The 25,405-nt window shown below is 44.2% G+C and overlaps 1 protein-coding gene across 3 annotated transcripts in view; it reads right to left on the bottom strand.

Moving 5' to 3' along the window:
• The window catches only part of ENOX1 (ecto-NOX disulfide-thiol exchanger 1), a 383,452-nt gene that overhangs the window by 68,850 nt on the left and 289,197 nt on the right, over nt 1–25,405 (bottom strand). For all 3 annotated transcript variants that reach the window (XM_053215935.1, XM_053215938.1, XM_053215941.1), the window contains exon 10: nt 23,815–23,999. In XM_053215935.1, the coding sequence (XP_053071910.1) occupies nt 23,815–23,999 (185 nt within the window). The remainder of the gene's footprint in view (nt 1–23,814; nt 24,000–25,405) is intronic.

Below are 25,405 nucleotides of genomic sequence, written 5' to 3'. Positions count from 1 at the left end.
ATGAAAGATTACCTTTCATAGGTATCTCAACGAGACTATACCCACCAATGGCAGGGTCAGTCGTTAGGTTGTCCCTGACACATAGTGTAGGTGCTGAATGAATGAATGAGTACAGAAATGAATGAATGCTTCCTCTGATTTCCCCACTGCTATGGGATTAAACCATGATCTAGTAAAACAAAATAAAACCAAAAACTGCACACACATAGACAAAAACCAAAACAACCACAATAACAAAAACTACCTGAGAATCTATCACCGTGTGATTTATTGTTCTAGACATATGGAGACATATGGATATATGAAACTTTCAGAGGAAAAGAGCAGCTCGATTTAAGACATTTTAAGACGTTTTGATTCATTACTCTGGCGGTTCCAGATAGCCTTCTTAATCTAATGGGGACTATTTCTTAAAAGGCTAAGGGAATCTACTCAATGAATGTATAATTTTATAACTTCTTCCCCATGTTCCACCAGAAACAGAACAAAACCACCACCGGAGGAAAAATACAATCAACATCCCGAGGCTGTTTTCTGCATTCTTCAAGATGAATGCTTTCTTTCGTTTACAAAGCATACACTCATGAGCCTAATATTTATGTATTCAAAGCAGTGGTGAGATGGTCCACAACTAGATAATTTAAGTCAGCCTTCCTGGTTCTTTTTCACTTGAAATTTATGAGACCGTATCATATCCTTTCTAGTTAGGATGTTCAAGTACTAACGTGCCTCAATTACAGAAGTTCACAGGTCGCTAGAACTTAATCAGAAGAGTCTCTCGGTTGGACTGGCTGAGCTACAGCATAGTTTTAATTCAACATTGGACAGTATGACATTAAGCAGATGCACTATTCCAATTTTTGGTGGTTACAATGGAGGGTGTTCCAATTAGACAATTATCCATATGCCAATCAAGTGCAAATACTCTGGCAGACAATAACAGGTAAATACAGGCCGCACCTGACACATCTTGGTATTTCCAGGCCACTGATTTAATAGGATAATTTGTAATGCTCTTTGGGGATGCAGACTTCAGTGCGTAATGGGTCTTTCTCTCTGACAAATTCAAAGAGCATTACAAATGTTACTTGGAGCCCCAGAATAAGTGAGGTCACATCTCCATTTTTACAGATGGGCGAGTCGTAGGCACACAAAGGCTAAGCCATGTATCCAGGGCCACACTGTCTGGGAGAGACCTACCACTCGCACGTCTCAATTTTCCTGCTTTAAACCGTGGTTCCTACCCTGGCAACCACACGGCACTGTCAGTTTAAAATGGAAATCAGGACATGCCAAACTTAAAATCCTCCTAGCAACGACTTCTACCTAGGCATTCGCCATTTCCACTTAAAAGCAAGCCCAGTGGCAGACATGCTTTTGTGTGCACTTCTGTGAACTCTGCAGTGGATTGAACTCTGCGTTAAAAACGTAGCCCCTTCTTTGTCTTCTTTCCTTGAATTTTATAATTGTGCTACCAAGGTAAAGTTTTGATATGGCTAACAGATTACGGAAGGTTAGATTCGTGCATAAAAGTCTGGAAATATTTGAACCCACAGAGGGTCATCGATTTAAATTTAAATGTGGTTTTGCTCTTTTGACTCAGTTTTAATAAATGTTGTTCCATCTCCATAACTTTGCTCTACATTAGATGCCCTACTCAGTGGGATGTGCTTTTGAAGCCAGTCAAACACCGCCTAAGGAAATGAAGTCCAGGGACTTTCAAAGGCCATGGGAGATGCGACTGTGTCTGGACCGACCAATCGGGGCAGCTGGTTTCGTATCTAGGCTACGCCTGAGGGTATCCAGCATCGCCCTGTGAGTGCACCTTGCCTCCAACCTGATTTCCCTGTATATTTTAGTCTGCGATCTGAACCTCACCTACGGCCAGCTCTGCCAGACCCCTGGCACCTTGTCCTGCCATAAGGTGCCGGGATACATGCACTAATCCTTTCTTCCTTGGTGAGTTCCTGCTACCCAAACACAGCTTACTGTTCTCCTCTCCCCCCCCCCCCCCATACTCTCCACACCCTCCAACTTCTCTCTCTTTTTTTTCAAAGGAGATAGAAATTTACTGACTGCGCCGCATGGGAGCAGCGGGCTGGACGGCAGCGGAGAGGCTGCCTGCCACCCTCCGCCCTCTCAATCCTGTTTTGGTTCTCACGGATTGCAGAACCACTTCGGAATGTCAGCCTTAGGTCCTGCTGATGAAGTCACCTGGGCCTGCTTTGCCTCCATCTCTGTGAATCCCAGGCCAATCCCCGGTTGTTAGGGTAAGTCTGAGATGGGGAAAATCAAGTGCATATTACCATAATTTAAAAAGCAAGGCTGTGCCTAAAGGCAAACACATCTAACAGTGTTCTTGACAGAGGAGAGAAAGCTGGCTCAGGGGAAGGACAGTCATTTACCACCTGGTAGCAACAACTTTCACTTCTCTCCTTGGGAAGAAAAAAAAAAAAAAAGATGGAATTGAACTAGCCTGAATTTTCTTGTCACACAAGGTGGTAAGACTCCTCAAGATCTATTCTAGTTTAAAATGTCATCCGCCTCCACCTGGGGATGAAACTGGTCTTCAATTTACGGCAAGGGACGAGGGTAACCAAGCCTGTGGCCTGTTTTATCAATCGCGGTGCCTTCCGCTCTGCCTCCAGCACGGTGACCCCTGGGGGAGAAACATCTCCGGGAGAGAGAGCTCCACCGTTCAGATGACTGATAACAGGAACACTGGATCATAGAAATGAAATTGTGCTCCGAGCCTAATATCCTATTACACCAGGCTATACATATTTAATTCCTTGGGTCTTTCCTCATAAATCAATTCCTTCAGGCCCTTAATCTCGTCAATATCTTTTCTGATATTGAATTTTAAATGCCATTCTCATTGCTAGGCAGAAAGGCAATCTCTTGCTCGTGATGGGATCAGGCGTCATTTACGGCCCAGAGACGCCTGGAGTGCTGCCCTATTCCCTGACCTGGCTGTCAAGATCCTAATGTCAGCCAGAGAGCCAAACAGCCCAAACAGGCCCGACTGGGCTTGCCCTCTCTCATAGGTCAAGACCATGCACCCCAGGCTCGTGACCATCAGTACGCTGGAAGCCTGAGCCGTTCCTGGGAGGCTGGTGAGAAAGCAAGTGTTTTCAAGGGTTTGGGTCCTCCAGGGGATGCCTGAGACCCTGAGGCATGAGGTGCCCTGCCGCCCCACCCAGGCCAGGATGCTCTGGCAAGGGGGCCTTTCTCGGAACCTGCGAATAAGGGTCTGATGGAAGGACACACAGTGTGCACACATCTGAGCAAGATCTCACAGGGCGTGGGCACAGGCCATGGATTCTCTAGACCAGGGGAAGTGCACAACCGCAGAGAGCAGGGGTGTTTCCGGGTTCCCAGGGCTGGCCCATGATGCTGGGATTTCCCTTGCTGTAGAGAAAGAGAAAAGTCCACAAATCCGTGAGAAATTTGCAAAATTTCCAAAGGGAAGCAGCAGTGATAAATATTAAGGCTTCAAGAGTGACCAAGAGGTGGGGAAACACAGGGAAACACAGACATGCGGATTTGGGGGCCTAAGTCTGCAGGCAGCGGGGGGGGGGGGTGGGGGGGGTGGGGGGTGCTATCAAGGGCCAAGCCCCGGGAGCCGTGTATCTCAGTGCAGGAAATAAACAGGTGCAACTGTACAAAATGTAACAATAAAAAAACGACCTAAAGGTCCATCCATTTATTATCACTGTGGCCCAGCAATTCTACATAGAAATCAATGATAAAATACTCCCTTCTGACAAAAACTCCTTTGTTGTCCTAAAATTGCTACAGTTATTGTTAGGATTTAGTATGTATGAAATCTTCAAATGAGCACATTTTCACTACTCAGCCTTTAACAAACGTACTCTGTGCAGAGTCTAAATTGGAAAATGTCCAGTTTCTGCGCCCACTCCCAACCCTCCCTGCCCTCCCCCCACCTCACAGCAGGGTCTCTGTGGTGCACACTGGCTTTAGAATCTATTGAGCCTGTTCTGGACACAGTGTCTCCAATCCCATTAGGGGTACAGGCATCCCTACATTGATACAGTAGATCTGAAATCAACAAAGGTAGCACAGGCTATTACAAAGACTAACAGGTAGGACCTGAGCTACTTCAGTTCATTGTACTGGATCCAGGAAAGAATTTTTATGTTTAAAATTTAAACTGTAAAACACAGTGAGAACCATGAGTGCTATTTATTTTTGCACTAAAGTGCAACCTTTAGGTCCTATGTTAAGTATTCTTACTGAATTTTCAGTGTTTTAGAAATTGAAACGCATTCTTTTTATTGTATTTCTTTTTTCATTTATTTTCGAGAGAGGAGAGACAGAGAGAGAGAGAGAATGTGAGTGTGAGTGGGGGGAGGGTCAGAGAGAGAGGGAGAGAGACAATCCCAAGCAGGCCCCACCACTGTAAACACAGAGCTGGATGGGGGCTTGATCTCAGGAATCGTGAGATCATGACCTGGGCCAAAATCAAGAGTTGGACGCTTAACCAACTGAGCCACCCACGTGCCCTGAAATGCATTATTTTTAAGTTGTTTGCTTTAAAACTAAAGGACAAAGAAAATATTACATCAGTGGTACAACTAATAGTTTCCTGAACTATACCTTTTTCATTTGGTTTTATTAAAACTCACTTATTTACTGGACGATTATTTACATACTATTGTCTGTACTGTAATCCAAGTTCAAACTGTTAGATTAAAACAAACCAACAACCTACTGACTAGATGGTTGTGATTTTTTTTCCCTTACACTGCACCGTTTTAATTTTGGGTTTGTTTTTTTTTTTTACAGGCATAATTATATGTGAAAATCAACAGGAATGTCACTGTCTGTGTTTCCTTCCTGGTTGTTATTCACTTTATGTTATGATTATTACTGAAAATAATTTTGTCATTTAGAGGAGGATGTTTAGGAAAGGATCTTCTCTGAGTGTCAAATTACTGCCCCTCCCCCGCCCGGCAGGCAGCCCAGCCCAGCGCCTGGGCAGGAGAGGGAGATCATGACCCTGGCCTGCTGGGTTTGGCGGGGGAGGGGGTGGTGGGAAGGACAGGTTTCATCAGAGGTGGTTTTAGAGACCATTTCTTTCACTTGAATATCCTCCTAGGAGGGACTTGTATTAAAAACAGATACTTTTTAGTTTTCTAATCCAAAGAGGTTACTGGTCATAATACTTTATATCCTGATAAAGCAACATTAGTATGAAAAACAAACATGCATATTTCCAAATACTGGTGAAAAGGCAAAAAATAAGCCACTAGTTAGCATTTCAAAGGCTAGCATGGTTAGCTTTCTTGCTGACTTGCTGTGTGGCCTGCAAAACACTTTACTGCTCTGGTCTCTTTTCTCTCACAACTGTGTCATGAGGAATAATTTATCATTTGAAAAACAACGCATCAATTAATTTCTTGAATACTGAATACAGGAAAAGCCGAGGCGAAAGTGGTTTGGCAGGCCCTAAAACCTATTTTCCTTTCTTCAAATGATTTTTCTTTTTTCATAGTGTAATTTGCAGGCTCATTTCAGCTTTCTGGTTTTCACTTTCTTCACATGTTAAAGATAACCATACTCACCAGTGAGGTACTGTGGAACTAAAGAACATCCATTAAGTATGTGAGGCTCCTTGAATGGCAAAGGGCGCCAAGTTAAATCAAAGTGCTATTCTTATCTTCTTTGCAAGAGTGGAGACGCTAAGACCCAGCAAGGTCAAGTGACTTTTAGCTTACTGTGAGTGGACTGGGGGGGCCATTCTGGGGATTAGTATTATAAGAGAAAGGGCTGTGGTTCAGCCCCACCCCTGCCAGGCTGGTTACCCACCTTCAGCCAATTTTCAAAATGCAGGGCCAGCCAACTCGAATTAACACCATTCATGCAATTCACAAGAGAAGGCATCAAATGCTTCGCTGAAGTAGGAGTATATGTCAGTGATATTCTCTCCATTGCCTTTGCTGGCAATTCCACTGCAAATGATAATCCAATTTGCTGGGATTTTATTTATACCTATCACTTTTTTTTTCCCAGTTATATGAGGTGGTCATCACCCCAGTCTCTGGGCACATGTACAGCTGTTAATGTAGAAATTTAAAATATTAACATGCTTTCCTGCCAGATTGGCCCATTCACTTCAAACAAGAACTTGATTGAACAGCTGGGTCTTGCACCGTGCTCTAAAGGCCAATAGAAATTTGTTCCTTTTTTGCAGGGTTTATAACCCAGTCATGGTCAGAGCTTATGGCTAGAAAACCCTTTATGGGTGACTTTTGACCAAAGTCCTGTGCCCGTCTTTGGAGGTGGCTTATCCAAAGTGATCTGGGCCTCATTCAGTTTAGCTCCTGGGAAGCCAAGCCATGCTCATTCTAGATGCATTAACATCAGGTATTACCATCATCACTGACCTCCTCGATGGCAGTTTTAGGAAAGCAGCTTTGGACTTAATGGTTATGGGATAAGAACGTGTGTTGGGGTCTTGAGAGCTTTAACTTGAATCATAATGGTGAGAAAGTTGTAACGATCTAACATGTTCTGCAGAAAAATGAAGTGAGAGAACATGGCTGCAAGTTCTATCTCTGCATCAGCGCTAGACGCCTAAGGATGGGAAACTTTCTCTGCTGTGGGTCTAGAAGGCCTTCACCGCCTCTATGACTTACCACCCGATTAACCACTGAACTTGAGGGAAGCTAATTCAATGATTGCAACTTTCCCATGTCTTCCTTGTTAACACAAGTTATCATTTCTTTATCGTAGGAGACTAGGACATCTACGGGCAGGATGAGAAGGAGGGATAGCCCTTGAACTTAGCACTTGGGATCTTTAGAAGCCACTGGGACAAGATCTGCAAATAAAAAGGCACATTCATCTATGACAGAAGAGGTGTGAGGCGGGGGAAGGCGGCTTGCTCCCCCCAAAGTCTCCAAGTTATTTCAATACACTGAATCTGGTCTGGAAGCCCACGTGTTAGGAGTCTCATTGTAACTAGAACCTTCAGAGATCTCCAAGTTTTCTCTGTTCCCTACTCCAGGGCCAAGCCCAAGGTAGACAGCTGCAGACATAGGTAAGAGCAGGTTCCCTCAGGGGCTTTATTTAACCACCGCAGGTGGACCCTATGACAGCTACTCAGCCCCTGGACTATCTCAGGTTTTCTCTGTCTCTGAACCGCAGACCATCTTTAAGGGAAAAACAACAGTAGCAGCAGCAACAGTAAAAAGCCTCAGCAAATACTGTCACTGTGAAGGACGCCCCCTACTCTTACTACCTGGGCTGAATTTATCTGGTAAAATAAAATGCGGCACCAGCCATCTTGCATGGACCTCAAAAGTGCAGACAGAAAAATTACCATTTTAAACCAATCTTCTCTGCTCTGGAAACATTAAATATAGGAAGCATTAAAGAAGTGAGCGGAATTACTGAGACCCTTTACAATAAATGGTATCAGCATGGCCATGAATGATAACAGCAAAAAAGGCTCCCAAAGTATAAAAATTAACAGAAATTAGAGCTGTGGCTTTATACTTAATATCGGTCTACCCTGTGAAGTGTTTCTCCAGCCTTAGCAATCCCCTCATTCAAGACCAGCGACTGCATGCGCTTTAAGATTACGGGTGGGAGGAAGTCTACCCATGTACCTTTAATGACAATTTCAATCACAGGTTTTGCTGAAGTCAGCTAGACGACCCCTCCTGACAATGATGCCACAGAAAAGATCATCATCCATGATAAATGGCTAGTTAAGCGTGCATTCTAGAAACATGGGATAACACCCAGGTTAATGTTAGTGACTTTTAATTTTTCAAAAGGAAAGAATAGGGAAACCACATTTTTAGGGTCTGCTGGCAGACTTTGTGCAGTAACCATTTTTACTTCCAGACGACAATTTGAAAATGTAAATTATGATAGAAAGCAAGTCGCACAAAGCAGTTCCTTTCTAGTCCAAGTAAGTTTGTCAAGATGAAAAAAGATCGTGTCAGGATTACTCTGGGAGAGTTAAAAAATAATCACTTGTTTTGCCACTGAGTTCACTGTGGATGATCCTCAACCAGATAAGAACGTTCTCTTTTAATGCAAGTTGTTAAAACCTTCCTTTTTCCTTTGGCTATTTTAGTTGTAAATCACGGGTGGATATTCTGTAGCTATTAGACTGATTATTCCAGTTTAATCCTGTTAATGGGATATGTTGCGTTAATGGCTTTCTGTAATGTTGAACTAACCTTGAATTCCTGGGATAAATCCAATAGGGTGGTTTATAAAATACCAAATTAAGTTAGCTTTTTAAAAAGAATTTTAAATCTATGTTCCTAAGTGAGACTGACTTATAACCTCCTCCCCCCCAACTTGTTTTTTTTTTTTTTTTTTTTATCATCCTTGCCCCTTTTTGGTATCAAGTACCTTTGCCTTCTGAATTAGTTGCGATGTGTTTCCTTCTTTTCTATTTTCTGAAGAAGTTTATAAAAGAGAGTGTTTGGTAGAACTTGGCCCTAAAGCCATTTTGGGTCTGTTGCTTTAATGTTAAGATTTTAATGATTTTTACTGATATGGTTCAGGCTTTCATTTTTTCCCTGATTTAATTTTGATAAGGTATTTTTTTTTCCTCCTGGAATTTATATCACTTCAGTTTAAAATTTTATCATTTCTGATCTTCTCACATCTCTTTAATCTGCCACATATGCAGTTATACCTCGTTTTAATTTTTAGTATTGTTTATCTGGTCCTTCTCTCTCTCTCTTTTTTTTTTTTTTTTTTTTTTGCAATCACTGTTACCAAAGATTTTCCATTTTTATTAGTCTTTTCAAATAAACAGCATTTAGCTTTGTTGATCTTCTCTACTGTATGGCTGTTTGCTATTTTAGTCATTTCTATATTTTTATCATCCTTCTTTGTGTTTATATTTTTTAGTAAGAGTTGGATGCTTACTCCTGTTTCTACTTTTCTTTCTTGTCAAAACAATCATTTAAAGTGCGGGTTTCCGGGTGGCTCAGTCGGTTAAGTGTCCGACTTCAGCTCAGGTCTGATCTCACAGTTCTTGAGTTCGAGCCCCATATCAGGCTCTGTGCTGACAGCTCAGAGCCTGGAGTCTGCTTCGGATTCTGTCTCCCTCTCTCTCTGCCCCTCCCCCCTCTCATTCTCTCTCTCTCTCTCTCTTTCAAAAATAAATACACATTAAAAAAATAATAAAAATTTTAATTTTCCTCTAGGTTCTGTTTTAGCTGCATCCTAGAAGTTGTTGCTATGTTGTAATTTAACTATCAATTCCTTGTGGGTATTTTAAAATTACATTTCTGATTTCATTGGATTTGTGGGTTTAGATGTGTGCCTTGAAATTTCCAAATGCATAAGACTTATTTTAGTTATCTTTAGTGACATGGATTTCTTAACAATTGTGCTGTGGTCAGAAGATGCGAGAGTGCTCCTTTGAAATTTGCAGAGATTTGCTTTAAGATGTAGCATAAGATTATTTTTTGTACATGTTCCAGGTATATGTGAAAGGCACAGTTTTCCATTTACGAACTATCAAACTTATGGGGGCTGAGTTGTGCGGAAAGTCTTGGTAGACTACAAACACTGGAAGGAACAGCAGCAGGAAGGGAATGGCAGAGCTGCTTAGAAAATTGTCCTTTATTTCCTGACATAGTTTAGGGTCTTTCCACTAAAGAGCGAGGTGGGCATGTTCCCTATTGTCCTTTCAGTCTCAATTTGTCAGATAATGTCACTCTCAATATGAGGAAAAACCATTAGAAAGCAATTTTAAGCACTGTACTGCCTGCTTTGGAGGCCTCTTCCCTGTGGTTTCTGATTCCTGGTTCCTTGATAAGCATGGAATGAATAAATAAGAATATCATTTCCTAGGGCCCACTAAAAGCCATTAGAGCATTCTGGCAGTAGAAGGGTGTGGTGTGCATGGAAACATTTGTGACCACACACACACCCAGTCAGCAGGATGGAAACTCTGCACTCACTCCCCGAGCGGACATTCTCTGGGAGCCCCGAGGGAGCCTCACTGGCTGCACTAGAGGAGATGAGGGGCCAGCAAGTTCCCTGGGACCCGAGAGATCAGGGAGCAGGGAGCAGGGAGCATGCATGACCTCTAAAGACAGGAGGACTCCATGAAGCCTTCTATTTCAACACAGACTTCTCAGAAAGCCAGTTCCATTCAGTCAGGGAGAGAGGGTTATTACTTGTTTGGGCATGTGTAGGGAAAAGCAGCAGAGATTAGGACGCAGGGAAGCTGGCTGAGAGTTTTCCGTCACAGAATAAATTGCGGTGACCCAACAATTTGTTCTTTTCTTCACTCATTTATTCAGATAGTTGTCGGATATGAAGTACTGTGTTAGCCCTGAGAGACTGGTCTTAGGTGCTCACATTAGTTTCAACTGCGATGTCAGAAGAAAAAAGGAATGAACACTTAGTTAACCTGGTGGGGGAAAATAACCCCTGTGCCTCAACTCACTTTTCAGGGGGATGGGAGACGGATACAAAGGAATGCAAAGGACAAGTTTCTCAGAATGCGGGGACGTAGGGGGAGATGGAGTGAGGACCTGAGGACCAGAAACTGGGAGCCTGGGGCAGCAGAGGTGAAAGAAAGAATGGTGCTTAGCGCAGAGACTGGACCTCTCCATTTGATTACAAGCAGAAAGTAATGCTGGAATAGGGGCTCGCTAACGCCCTTCCTCTTTTTTTTTTAATTTTTAATGTTTATTTTTTGAGAGAGAGAGAGAAAGAGAGAGAGAAATAGAGAGAGGGAGGGGCAGAGAGAGGGAGACACAGAATCTGAAGCAGGCTCCAAGCTCCGAGCTGTCAGCAAAGAGCCCATCGTGGGGCTTGAACTCACAAACCGTGAGATCATGATCTGAGTCAAAGTCGGATGCTCAACCGACTGAGCCACCCAGGCGCCCCACCCTTCCTGGTTTTAATATTCTGTATTTTGTGGTTGTCTTGCTGTAACAACCTTGGTAAAACCGAGCCCATATCCAGTCCAGATTTTGTACGTAAAGCAGAATTCCCATTATCATCTCATTCTACCTTGCTGTTTTACTGTGTGTGGACCCCACAGACAAAACAAAGCATGGGTTTTCCATGAGAAATGGCCAGCAGACTGTGGACTTAAAAGGAAGCAGGTCCGTCACCAGCTGGACAGAAAAGCTGACTGGAAAGACCAGCCTAATCGTCTAAGACCCGAGGGCCTATAGGGGCAGGGTGAGACCTGGGAGTGCCCTTCAATGACCTGGTGGTTCTCTGAAATCAATCTGAGCTCATATGCTCAGATGTGGAGTAGTGAGACTACATTATAACCCCCTCTTTTCCTTCCCCCCACATGATAAACGGGAGGATTACTGGGGGAAAGATTATATTGTAAAGAGAAACTCAGCACTATAGCTTTTTTTATGGACTTTACAGTTAGAGGTCATTACCAAAACCCTCCTGAAATCAATTGTGAGTCGCACAATTTAAGAACTACAAACCACGGGCGGCGAAATACCCACCCAGGAGGAAAGAAGACAAGGTGCCCAGAGAATTAGTGAAGGACAAACCTGCAGAGTAACCTCTGTGTTTGAATGATCACAGACTGTCACGCACTGGCTCAGGAAAGGACTTACTCAGGGAAGAATGTAAATCATGGGTGAAAACACACACCTCTAATACGGCGAGTGAGAGTCCCCGCGCTTGCTAATGGAACTCCTCTGACTGGAATACCTGAGTAATACCTGGCTTAAGATGGATTAAGGTGGCGGTGGTGGAGGAGGACATGAAAGGTGGAGCGTGTATGCACGGGGGAGGACAGCAGAATAAACTGAGAGAACAGAAGGAAGGAGAAGGAAAGTGATAATAAAGCTTTGAAAAGTCACTCTGCTCTCAAGCACTACCTGTAGCACCCCTTTCTCGGAGACCTACAGCCGAGTTCGAATATACTCTCTCCTTTTCTATCTTCCCAGTACCGCCAGAAAATAAAGGTGTCGTGGCTGTTTCCTAAGCGTGTGTGTGTGTGTGTGTGTGTGTGTGTGTGTGTGTGTGACAGAGACAGAGAGAAAGATGGAGGTAGGGAGGAAGAGAGAGACAGAGAGAGGAGGCAGGCACAGAGACACCCAGAAAGCACTAAAACAGAGATCAGTACCCAAGTGAGGAGTCTGCACAAAACAAGGAATTCAGGAGGCAGGGTCTTTCCAGAGATCAACTGAATGAAATGGGTGGTCTATAAAGTGAGGGCCAGATTGGGCACTAACTTTGTTTACGTTTCCCTTGATGACTATTCGGGGTGCTTTGTTAAACAGAGGAGAAAACATAGTCTTTAACTAACCATCTAGCATCTTGGAACTGAATTCCCAATTTCACACTTTGGTTACAATTCCAGAAATGCGGACTGACTGAATGTGGCTATTCCACCGGTCAGTTTTGGGAAAGGATTAACACTGTGTGTGTGTGTGTGTGTGTGCGCGCGCGCGCGCATGCGTGTGCATGCATGGGCATGCATTAGAGAGAAAGAACATAGGAGAAACGTAAATGTTAAAAAGGGCAGTATCCGGGTGGTGAAACTAGGAACGATTTCTGTCTCCTGTAAATGCTTCTTTTATGTTTCCAAGTTTTCTGCATTGAGTGCATATTCTTTTGGGAAAAGGAAAATAAAACAAAAATTAAAATGACAAACCTAGACCCAGAAAAATGGGAACGCCCCCCCCCCCATGTTTGTCTTCCTCGCTCTTTATTCTCCTCTCGGATAAAGAGGAATTTTTCCCTCTGACTCAGTCTCCTTGCTTCTTTGTTTGCACGTTACATTGTTGCTTCTACTACAGTTCTCCCCTTTGCCCTCCACTGGGCTCATGCTCATTTCCAAGGAGGAGATCTGCTGGTCTTGCAGCCCTCATGTTTCCTCTCCTAACTAGCTGCATGGAGAAAGCCTTGGGGCACGGCTCTCTCCCAGTGGGGCCCAATTTGAGAGCCGGATAATTACGCCAATCCGCCCGGGAGCGGGTCACCTGCTGTATACAGGCGGCAGTGTGTGCTGGCCCGAGTTCGGGGCGCCACGGGGACGAGGCCGCTTCTTTGTGTTGGCGGACTACAGAGAAAAGAAGTCAAGGCCAGACCACAAGGATTCATGTTAGCGTCGGTGGCTGGCGGGGAGAGACGACAACGGTCAAACAGAGCGAAAGGCCAGCATGTGTCTGCAGCAAAAGCCCATTTTGATTTACTACATTTAAGAAAAGATCCATTTCACTATAAATCTGGCACTCTTGATGTGATATGGCCTTGAAGTCAGGAGGCAATTTCCAAAAGAGGTGGTGGAAGGGAGGGTCGTTCAAAGGTCATCCAAGGACTGCAGCTGACAGTGTTGGGAAAAGGGGAGTTGCTTTATCCTGGGAAAGGCTGCAGATGCAGTATCTCCCGTTACAGATGTTGGGGAAAAGCAGTTACAAGGTAGAAGCCAAACGATTTTAATGGTCTGCAGGGCAATGTCATTATTTCTACCCCCGGCTCCTACATCGATTTCTCTGCTAGCCTCATTATTTTTAGAAGGGATGATTACTAATGAGGATGCATTTGATGATCACATTAATTAATGGAAGAGCTGGATAACTAATTATGAGATGAAGCCTCCCATAGTTAAGTTTTATTAGGGCTTCTTTTTCCCTTCCCCGAAGTGAAGAGATTTATTTTTGCAGTTCAAATTTAAGAAATAACAGCCGCATGTTTGTTATTTTCTTTTTGCTAGCTCTTACTCTGCTGATGCAAAGTCCAAATGAGGGGCTGTGGCAGAGGCAGAAAACAGGCAGCGGGTTCTTGCCAGTAATATCGCTAGCAATCAACAAGCACAGCAAGGGCACAGCCCACTGGTCTTCGGCTCCCCTGACGACTGCAGTTCTGGAGCGTCACTTCTAGAATATACTGTGGAAGGTTCTGGAGTAACAGACCGAACATGGGGGCTGTGGTCAGACAGACCTGGGTTGGCACTTTGACTCTGCCAGGAACAGGCTATACTCTGGACGAGTCACTTGACATGTCTAGGTCTCAGTTTCCTCCCTGAGACACTGAGAGAAACACTCGCAATTCAAATGCTCCTGAACTGTGAGCACTGAGTATACTGAGGTGAATTAGCAGTGGGGAGGGGCCCTCTCAGAGAAGGGGTGTGGGAGCAAGGCCACCCTGCTGTTAGGATGTGTCCAGACGTGCCCTGCACATCCTGGGTCTTCCCTTAACCCCCTACAATTCTTCACATTTTCACTAGAAATGGGGCGATCACACTTTGTAAAACAGCCGTCCCAAATGCGTTCACATACATGATCTCATTTTATTCCAACAGACCCGTGGCAGCACCCACGGTCCACATGAAAAACCTGAGGTTCCGAGGGGCTGACTGATGCAAAGTTGCACAGAAAAGAGTCAGGCTGGAGCCAGCTCTTCCTTCTGCTGGTTCAGTGTTTTTATTTCCTGGTGCAAGAGCTTGGCATGGCTCAGCTGGCCTACAGGCAGCTAGCTTATCTCCTTATCTTATGGTCTCGGTCCAAAGAAAACAGCAAGATACCCTGGGACCCAACCTTGTGTGAAACTGCTAAAAAAAACCCAAAAAGGGGCGCCTGGGTGGCGCAGTCGGTTAAGCGTCCGACTTCAGCCAGGTCACGATCTCGCGGTCCGGGAGTTCGAGCCCTGCGTCAGGCTCTGGGCTGATGGCTCGGAGCCTGGAGCCTGCTTCTGATTCTGTGTCTCCCTCTCTCTCTGCCCCTCCCCCGTTCATGCTCTGTCTCTCTCTGTCCCAAAAATATATAAACGTTGAAAAAAAAATTAAAAAAAAAAAAAAGAAAAAAAAACCCCAAAAAACCCAAAAAACAAACTTGGGGTGGTTTCCTCTCCCTTATCTTTGCTTTTAATTTTTGTATCTTGCCCCCAGTCAAACGGGAATGTGCTTTTAAAACTTCCAGACCCCTGTGCACATATCAGGTATGATCATTTCAAACCGGTAGGGCTTTGTGATGTAAGGTGCTGGGCCAAGAATCGGAGAATCGGTTCCTATTTCTGGTTCCAAATGTACCTAACAACACTCCAGGAGTTTCACACCCAAGCGGGATACGTACCCTCTTCGGATGTGCCAGGGTACGGCTGCAAATGTTAGAAAATGCACACGCTGCCAGCGGGAACTCTGCAAATGACTTAACCGCCTAATGAAAGGTGCCAGTGAGTTATGAATGAGGATTATCATCAGTGTCTCACGGGCTGCTATTACAATGCGTCACCCCAAGGTACCTGGCTGAGGAATGGGTACAAAATGAAACTATAAACTCTGGGATAGTTAAGTAAAAAGAAAGGAAGACAATAATGGACCCCAAATATGGCTGTGGTGAACCATCATGTCCGGTCCTCAAAGCTTTGTAAAGCCACATCATCTGAGAGATGTGTATGTTTCATAAGTTTACTCTTTTTTTTAATACTTTACTTATTTTTGAGAGAGAGAGAGAGTCAGAGAGACAGAGACAGAGCATGAGCAGGGGAGGGGCAGAGTGAGAGGGAGACACAGAATCTGAAACAGGCTCCAGGCTCTGAGCTGTCAGCACAGAGCCCGACGCGGGGCTCGAACTCACGGACCGTGAGATCATGACCTGAGCCGAAGTCGGATGCTTAACCAACCGAGCCACCCAGGTGCCCCTAAGTTTTCTTATTCTAGTCAGAGGTGAAAGACTTTTAATATGAATGTGGGCCATGTCTTATGCATTGTTTTCTATTCAGAAAGAAAAAAAAAAAACGTCGTTTAGGAAGTTGAAATAGAATCAAATAAACACAGGCTGTGTCTCTGCTGCCCTTACTTGTATAGATTCCAGATGTGTGTGTGTGTGTGTGTGTGTGTGTGTGTGTGTGTGTACTTACACACACACATATTTTTTGAACTTTTTAAGATTAAAGGTTTTACTAATTACACATGAAAGTCTAAAAGAAAGCCTCTTTCTCTACACTGTAATAATGGGATTTTCTTTTTTCTTTTTTTTTTTTTTAAATAATGCGATTTTCTTGCCCTGTCCAGTGATACTGAATTATTTTCTGTACTGATGCTTCATATATTAAAGATATTATGATAATGTTGTTATGTGCTTCTTCCGGAATGAGTACACAACCAGATCGTGATGTATGTGTGATTTCTTCCTTCTAACCGTCATTTTTGAGGTTCATGAACCCTACTTAGAAGGAAATCCTCACAATACATTGCAACTTAAATTCCAAACTAATCGATCCTTAGTTCATTTACCTAAATATTTCACAAAAGCTCTTAAAATGTAATTTGTCATTTATAAGAATGTTGAATTTCTTCCTTTAGAAAAATGTCTTTTTCCATTTTCTTATTCTTCTATGTGTTTGTGTCATTTTCCTTATTTTTTGTAACTACATTAGAAGAACTGTTCTCCCCACTGTGTCTTCCGTGACCTCTGTACATCCTTCCCACCTTCCACCTGGAACAGCTTTTATTCCTCTACTCTGTGCGCATCCATTTGAGCTGAGGCTTGCCCCCTCCACACCATTAGCATTTCCCCCCAACCCCCCACCCACCGCAATTCCCTGCCTCTTCTACTCTTCTAGGGCAAACAACCAAAGCAGAGTGGACTAAAAGTTAACCATTTCTCTAGCATTATTACAGATTTCAGCCTCTTCATGTTGCCTTCTCCTGACTACATGCCTTCCTTTCCTTCACCCTAAAACCCTTCTAATTTGTGCATCTGCCTCCCAATCCTGAAGCAGCTGTCTTTACTCTAAAACATGCTGCCTTCAGTCCCCATGTCCTTTCCTCTTAGACGTCTATACAACGTGCTTGCTGTCTCTTTCCCTATGGATTTCTGGACAGCCAGAATCATTTGCAACACTCTTCTCCTGCCTCCTTCACTGGCCCACATGTTAATCAAGAATTCATTCGAGGACTGGATTAAAGTTAAAAGCCCCTGAAACACGTTCTTGTTCAAGATGTCAGACACAGTACATGTTTATCTGCTCTTTGGGTTTTCTTCCTCCAGAAACTCAATTAAGATGGCTGTCAGTGAATAAACTTAAAAGAGCAAAGAGAATGGGACGGGAGTTCCAGGGAATTCTCATGTATGGGAGATTCTGGCATCTGTGGGATCCCCAACTGTCCCAAAAGTGAAGCCTGGTGGTGAGCAGTGAGTGCACCACTGTGTGGGAGGAGACTTGGCCTGGGAGGAGAGCGGAGGAGAGCGGAGGAGAGCTGGACACAGAAGCCAGCAGGCCCACCCCCATAGCTCCTGGGGAAGTAATCCCTTCCCTCCCAGAGAGAAGCACCCCAGCGAACATCACTCCGCTATAAGAAACCTGTAGCGGCCAAGAGACAGATTGAGACACAAAAGCAAACACCCAATCCTGGAATAAATAGAAATGACTCAGGAACAAAAAGAATTTTAAGCATTCTAATTAGTATTCTCAAAGAGATCTGAGAAGATACTGAAACCAAAAAAAAAAAAAAAAAAATTGCATGATAAGACAGTAATCGAAGAAGAAAAAGAACATTTGGAAATAAAATAACCTGATGATCAAATAGAAACTTCAGAGGAAAGGATAAAAGACACGGTTTAAACAGGTAACATGAGAAGAACGATAATACACACATAGCATGAGCCTAGGAAGGTCCATTATCTGACTGGTGGGCATTTCAGAAAGAAAATAAAAACAGAAAACAAAAGTGGAAAATTATCAAGGAAACAGAGAAACTCCTGTTGCAAAGTCCTGCTACATCTGTCTGTGTTCTTTACCTATAGAACCTCTCTCAAGTTGTTCACAGTAACACCGTCTGAAGTTCACTGGAAGCAATGGACCTGATGGGCTTTTGAGGATTCTTATAATTTTTAAGGGGCAGGGTTTTTATTTTCCAGAAAAAAAATTTTTTTAAAGCCTCTAAAAATTTTCCTGGGTACAGCTTACTTCGCCTGTCTTTCCCTGAAATTTCCGATGGTCAGAAACACCACCTACGGCACAATCCTGCTGCCGTGATGATCATCCTGGCTTTGACAGGAATACCTGACACTTCACTGCACGTGAATTTGGGAGAGGAAATGAGCACACACTTTTCATTATCTCTTCTAAAAAGTACTTACTAAGCAATTGAACAGTTTTAGAGAAGATTTCAGAAGAGATGCTTAAGTGGTCAGACGCACTCGCTGATGTCATTTCAACACACTTTCATTTCTTTCTTAATATCTATCCCAAAGACCGACTCTTGACCAACCTTTGGCAAAACTAGCTGGGGTTGCTGTATGTTTTAGGGAAATAGCAGTATTATATTTGTCTGTCTCCTTCTGTAAAATTGGTCTAGATTGGTGAGGTTTTGTAAGACAGATACAGAAAAACCATACATATGTTCCCTTTTAAGCCCAGGGGGGAAACACTTGTTACTTAATTTCTAAGATGCTGTTGATCATGATAATCCTCTTATCCCAAATTTTGTCCTGTCTTGCTCAAAGTTGTCAAGACAGCCAGCCTTGGTCTTTACTAATGTCAAGCCAAGACTGTTAGAAAGCCACTGCTCTACATGGGCCAATGGTTTACTGGCCTAAAGGCAGTTGGTCTTCAGATGACATTTGCTAACACTATTAAAAAGCATTGGCTCAAAGTATTTACGAGGGACCCTTCTGACATAATCATCATCAGTCACACACAGTTTTACGATCAGCAGCTTATAATGGGATCCTGTTGTTATGTGAATATTTAGCAGTCCTGTCAATATGATTTACACAAGGCTTCGAAAGGAATTGATTTTTAAATTGGTTATTTAAAATTACGACATATTGACCTATCCTCATGAATGAAAATACAAGTATTGTTTAAATTCAAGTGTGATTAAAACCAGAATGAGATGCCATTCTACACTTCCTATATAGTGGCTAAAAAAAGACAAGTGAAACAAAACAGGCTGATCATATCACGTGCTGACCGACAAGGACACGAAACAACTGGAATTCTCCTGTATCCCATGGGAATGCATGATGGTATAGACACTTTGGGCAACATTCCAGCAGTTTCTTAGTTAAACACACGTACCATATGAACTAGCAATCCTAGTCCTAGGTTTTTACCCAACTGAAATGAAAACTTACGTCCCAACAAAAAGTCTGTAAGTGAATGTTGCCAGCACATTTGTTCATATTAGCCCCAAAGAGGAAACCATCCAAATGTCCGTTAGCTGGTGACCAAATGAACAAATTATAGCTCTTCCTTACATTGGGATACTATCCAGCATAAAGAGGAATGAACTCTTGATATATACAGCAACAGGGAGGAATCTCAAATTCATTACGCTAACTGAAAGAAGCGAGACTCAACGGTTGCATTCTATGTAATTCCACTTATAGGACACTCTGGAAAATGCAAAACTCTGACGGGTAGAAAAAAAAGATCTGTGGTTGCTTGGAGTTGGGTTGACTAAAAAGAAACACAAAGGAATTTCTGGAGGGTGACAGGACAATCCTATGTTGATTGTGGTCTTGGTTACATGAGTGTATCTATCGATTTGTCAAAACTCATAGAACTGTAGCCCTAAAGAGAGTATTTTTATTGTATGTAAATTTTGCCTCGATAAATTCAGGGATAACTGGAAGATAAATGAGAGTTTGCGATAGGTACATTCTTTCCTTGTATACTTAAAAATGCAAATGAAAGCCAACCAGCTCACTACTCTTATGGCAGAGACAAGTTAACTTCACTGCCAGCTTAAGATCAGGTAAAGGGTACAGTGTTACCATGGATACAAACTATTATTTCCTTTTGTGTGAAGTCTCTAATATTAAATCGTGACTCTCACACGTAATGTAGGAGTAGACTCAGAAACAACCAAAGTCACCCAAGGGTTTTCAGCCTTAGGACCCCTGCCCATGATGTTTTCTTCATGAACGTAAGAGAAACTATAATGTCGGTGAAAATATCTTTAAGGGATTAAAAGAAGAAAGGGTAAAACTGCTTCACTAAACTTGAGGGCATTTCTAAAAATGGTATGCTAGGTCTGAGGCTGTTAAGACTTTATTTTCTTCTGTTTGTTACAGAAATAATTTCCCGTAGATCAACCGCTAACACAACGGCATGTGGGAGGCTAACCTCTCCTTTAGCTGTTGACTTGCCCGTGAGATCATGATTTTCTAATTAATAAAGTGGAGAGGGGGCAGACTGAGTAAATTTTAAAATCAGCAGAATTCTTTGCGGTAGGGCTCAAATTAGCAAGTTGTGGTAACTTATGCAAAATGATATTAAGGTAGAGGTTGACTCTTAAAGAGCACACATATTTTGGAACTCTGTATTAAAGACGTGTTGCCACAGAGACTGCCACACATCTACCTAATAACCACTGAAAATTAAAGTCATAGCCACTGCCACTGAGTGAGCGCTTCCCATGTGCTAGGAAGAGCTATGAATACTTGTAGGATGTCAGCTCCCACCGTCTGCCTTGCTATTTATGGTCCAAGAATCCCGAATGATCCAGAGTTCCCCACAGGTTCCATGGTAGTTCTTGTCCCTGTACTCTTGTCCATTACTCTTACATTCAACAAATACATATGTATCTAGGGGCGCCGGGGTGGCTCAGTTGGTTAAGCACCTGACTCGATCTCAGCTCAGGTCTTGATCTCAGGGTCATGAGTTCAAGCCCCATGCTGGGCTCCGCCTGGGTGTGAAGCCTACTTAAAAAAAAAAATATATATATATGTACATATATGTATATATATGTACATATATGTATATATATGTACATATATGTATATATATGTACATATATGTACATATATATACACGTATACATATATACGTACGTATATATATATCTATACATGGGTATATATATGTATGTATATGTGTATGTGTGTGTGTATATATATATATATATATATATATATATATATATATAATATAGCTACCATGTGTCTATTAATGATTGAATTGTTTCCATTCAAAATTTATATGTTGAAATCTTGGCCCCCTGTACCTCAGAAAATGGTATTTGGAAACAGAGTCATTAGAGGTATGATTCGGTAAGATGAGGTCATAGTGGAATAGCATGGGCCCCTCAGTCCTATACAAATTGTATCATTATCAAAAGCAGAAATTTGGACACTGATACACACAGGGAGGATGCTATGTGAAGATGAAGGCAGAGATTAGGGTGATGCTTCTACAAGGCATGGAACACCAAGGATTGTAGGGAAACCACCAGAAGTTTGGGGAAGTTCTGGAATAGGTTCTCCCTCACAGCCCTCAGAAGGAACCTCTCCTGCTGACACCTTGATCTTGCACTTCTAACCTCTAGAACCATGAGACAATACATTTCTGCTATTTGGGGCACCTGGGTGGCTCAGTCGGTTAAGCATCCAACTCCTGGGCTCAGCCTAGATCGTGTTCTCGCGTTCACGAGTTCAAGCCCCCCGTTGGGTTTGGTGCTGACGGTACAAAGCCTGCTTGGGATTCTCTCTCTCTCTCTCTCTCTCTCCCTCTCTCTTCCCCTCCCCCACTTGTTCTCTCTCTCTCTCTCTCTCAATAAACATTAAAAAATTAAAAAAAAATTTCTATTTAAAGCAAATCGTACCAAAACCAAAACCAAATCCCACAAAACAAAACTATTTTAAAGTACATTTCCTACTGACAAGGAAATTCTGCAAATGTGTGAGCAGCCACAATAACCAAACACCTCTCTCAAGGGGCTGCAGCTTCGCAGTCCCTGATGCTGACTCCCGGGCATCCTTCTCCCCGACGGCCGAGCTCACCCTTACCTCCTCAGATTTCCTTCATATTTGAATCTCTGATTGCCTTAACCATTCCATCAACTTAAAAAAAAAATTTAATGTTTATTTATTTTTGAGAGAGAGAGCATGAGTGGGAAAGAGGCAGAGAGAAAGACAGAGAGAGAGAGAGAGAGAGAGAGAGAGAGAGGGAGGATCAAAAGCAGGCTCCAGGCTCTGAGCTGTCAGAACAGAGCCTGATGCGGGACTTGAACCCATGGACCATGAGATCATGACCTGGGCCGAAGTTGGACACTTAACCGACTGCGCCACCTAGGCGTCCCCAATTCCATCAACTTTTCAAGCAACTGGGGTAATCTTTACTGGAGGAAAAGTGGGCTCATTGCATGAGGCATGAGATGGTAACTGTGGCCTAGGTCTGGCCTCATGGTCTTTGGGGAAATTGACAGACAGACTCTCCTCCCAGCAGGGGCGCCGACACACAGCCCATGTTGGGGCATATGGACAACCCCGGGAGCCTCGCACAGCAGCTGTTACACCAATTTCCAAGTGCGGGGACCTGAGCGGCAACTGTAATGACATTTTCCTGGCTGGCTCTGACCTCTGAATCGCACTGATTTGTCTAACACACACTGTGAACACCAACCAGTTAGGACTCAAAGCCAAGACTCAAAAACCGCTTTAAAATGGCAGGAGATATTTAAGACATAATTTCTGTGAGTTGGTCATTAACTTGCTTCTATCCCAATCTGTACATCTTTTTTTTTTTTTTTTATAATCCTTTCCTCTCAATTATTTTTCCCTGCTTGGCTAATGTTTCTGTAGCAGTTACCTCTAATCATTAAGACACTTTTGTAGGCAATCCATGCTCCTGAGCTTGGAGAGCAGTCCATATGGATAGGGGCATTAAAACAATATTCTTCTTATTCTACATTTTAGTGTCCCATCATTCTATTTCCATTCCCCTTGTTTAAATAAAAACACATTTTTCCCCCAGAAAAGAGTGGTTAGGTTTGTACGTTCAGAGGGGTGATAGAAAATACTGTGTGTGATGACGATTTACGCTGTATCATTACAAGGTCACTCGAAGGCTCAAACGCCGTTAAGTGATGCTTTCAGATATCAATCCAGCTATGAGTCTTTGGTTCTATTTCCCGACTGCTGAGGCCTCCCCTCCCCTCAAGCCCTCATCCCAGCAGTCCAAGTTCCTTCTCCTTCCTCCAATGCCCCACAGCTCCTGTCTCTTCCTGACAGTTCCCACAGACACATCTTTAACTTCAGTGCATGAGGCTGAGGTCTGGCACCCTTCACAAAGGCATAGATACCAGCCTGTTTTTGAAGTTGCCCGTACCCCCCATTCTGGAACTTCATCTTTTCCAGCAACAAACGTGTCTTAAGTATGTACAGTGTGTTCATGAAACCTGACTAGACCCTAAGGATGATCCAAAAGAAGTGAAACCAACCCAGAGTTTACAGGTACACCGAGCTTGAAAACAAGCTCACCATGCTTTTGGAAATCTGTTGGCGTGCTTTTAACTTAACAGTTCTCAGGTGGTGGGGCGCCTGGGTGGCCCAGATGGTTAAGGGTCCAAGTCTTGATTTCCACGCAGGTCATGACCTCGTGGTTCCTGAGTTCGAGCCCCGCGTGGGGCTCTGCACGGACAGCACCGAGCCTGCTTGGGATCCTCTCGCTCCCTTCTCTCTCTCTCTCTCTCTCTGCCCCTCTCCCGCTCATCCACAGGCGTGCATGCTCTCGCTCTTTCAAAATAAATCAATAACCATAAAGAAATGTCCTCAGATGCTAAAACCCTTGCATCGTGATCCACGAGGATTTTCTGACCATTTTCCACGCGGCTCACCTCCCCCTACAAACCTTTCGACCTCCTAGATTCTCCTCCTTAGCTTCCTGCCTCACAGGTGTTCTCTAGCCTGATTTTTTTCTGCAGACTCTGCCCTTCTGCAGTCACCGGCACTTTCCTTTCCTTGCTAGCCTGGCGCTTGTCCTTTCTTCTCCTTCACCTTTCCCGGCAAATGGCTCCCGTCTTACGTCCGCGGAACGCACGCACCCCTTGCCCTCGCGGAAAAAAAAGAAAAGTCTGGGCCCAGGTACCTGCTGCATGCCCTGCATGGTCTGTTGCAGGAACTGAAGCTGCTGGTCCTTGGTGACGTTGTCCTCCGTTCGGAAAAGCTGCTCTTTCTCCTGTTTCAGCAGCTCCACTTCGTTCCTGTAGGCGTCCAGCTGCCAGCGCAGACTGTCGTTCTCCTCTTTCAGAGCATAGGCCTGAGCAGCCAGGGCTGGAAGGCAAACACACAGCACAAGTTCAGGTCCGTCACCTTCCGGTGACGGGGGCGGGGCTTAGACCGGGGTGGGGGCGGGGGGCTTCCGCGGGATGGGGCGTCTCTCACCCAAATTCTTACCGTTCACACCAGCTCAGAAACAAACCCCAAATGCCTGGCCCTGGGGCTCTTTGATTCCCGGCTGGTGAGCATCACTTCTTTGGGAATTTTTATCGATTCCATTTGTCCTGTCTGATGGAGGCATGCTTCTTGTGGGCCCAGGAGTAACTCCTCCCCAGTGCTGGCCTCTCGGCCTCTCCCCCAGTCCGAGGCACCCTCCCGCAAGCGGGAACGTGCTGCTAGGTGGGGACAGCACAGGGGCCACTTTCTTTCACCGAATCAGTCTTTCCACAGGTTGAGGCCTGCAGCCACATCCCAGGGGACAGAGGGATCGACACGGACGTCATTCCTCCCCGCACTGCCGCTGGGACAAAGCGCACGGATTGCTCGCCCCCTCCTTATCAGGACGGTAGGCTGGCTCCGTATGTTTCACCAGCAGATTAAAACCCTGCTTCCCTGCAGGGCCGTGACCCTCCTTCCCGAAACCGAAAACTCTCCATGTGTGGATTCGGATCTTACTCACGTCTCCATCCTACCGAGAAACCGAGACCGTTAACAGAAACGGCAGAGACTGAAAACAGAAGAGTGGGTGGCACAAAGCAACACGGATGGTTTCCAGCTTCCCGGGCTGGGGTCTCTCCCCTGATACTAACCGCCGGCGGAGCACCCAGCACGTGAGAGACACCGGACCCGACGATTCGCACGGATTCATCACTTCATCCCCCCTCAGGCCTAGAATGTCGGTTAGGCTGCTCTTAATCCCATTCTTTACAGAGGACAAAAACGAGGCACAGAGAAGCTAGAGAACTTGTCTCGCCCCACAAAGGAAGAAGTATCGTAAACAGTCTTCAAACCTAGTCCTCAAGTCGCTGGGCTTTTTGCCCGTCCAGATGCGTTTAGTTCTCATCAGACCGTTTGAAACCCCTCGCGACTTCTCTCCCCCCCCGCCCCCACTCTCCCACCAGTTGCCCACACTTTCTTCCCCCTCCCACAGAAAATGCATTCTCTACTCTTGTAAGCAAGAGAAAAGAGAAGGAGAGATTTCAAAACTTATCAGAAACTTCTTCAAAGAAGTGACTTCCGGTTTGTAAGGGCATGACGTGAGGCCTGTTGGCCAGCAGGTTCTCAGTACGGGCTCATTTCCACCCCCTCCCCCAACCAGTGCCAATCAGAGACCACTGGGGGTCAGCCTCCTGGATGTTCTACCTTCACATTACAGTATGCAGATAATAGATCTTTACAGACGTGCTCTGAGACCCCAGTGAATTCTCTCCTCAAATATCAAACCTCAAGTTATGCTAATA

This window comes from Acinonyx jubatus, chromosome A1 (genome assembly GCF_027475565.1).
Source record: "Acinonyx jubatus isolate Ajub_Pintada_27869175 chromosome A1, VMU_Ajub_asm_v1.0, whole genome shotgun sequence".
Lineage (NCBI taxonomy): Eukaryota > Metazoa > Chordata > Mammalia > Carnivora > Felidae > Acinonyx > Acinonyx jubatus.
Note: the sequence above shows the minus strand (reverse complement) of the source record. Positions and strands in the feature narration are given on the sequence as shown.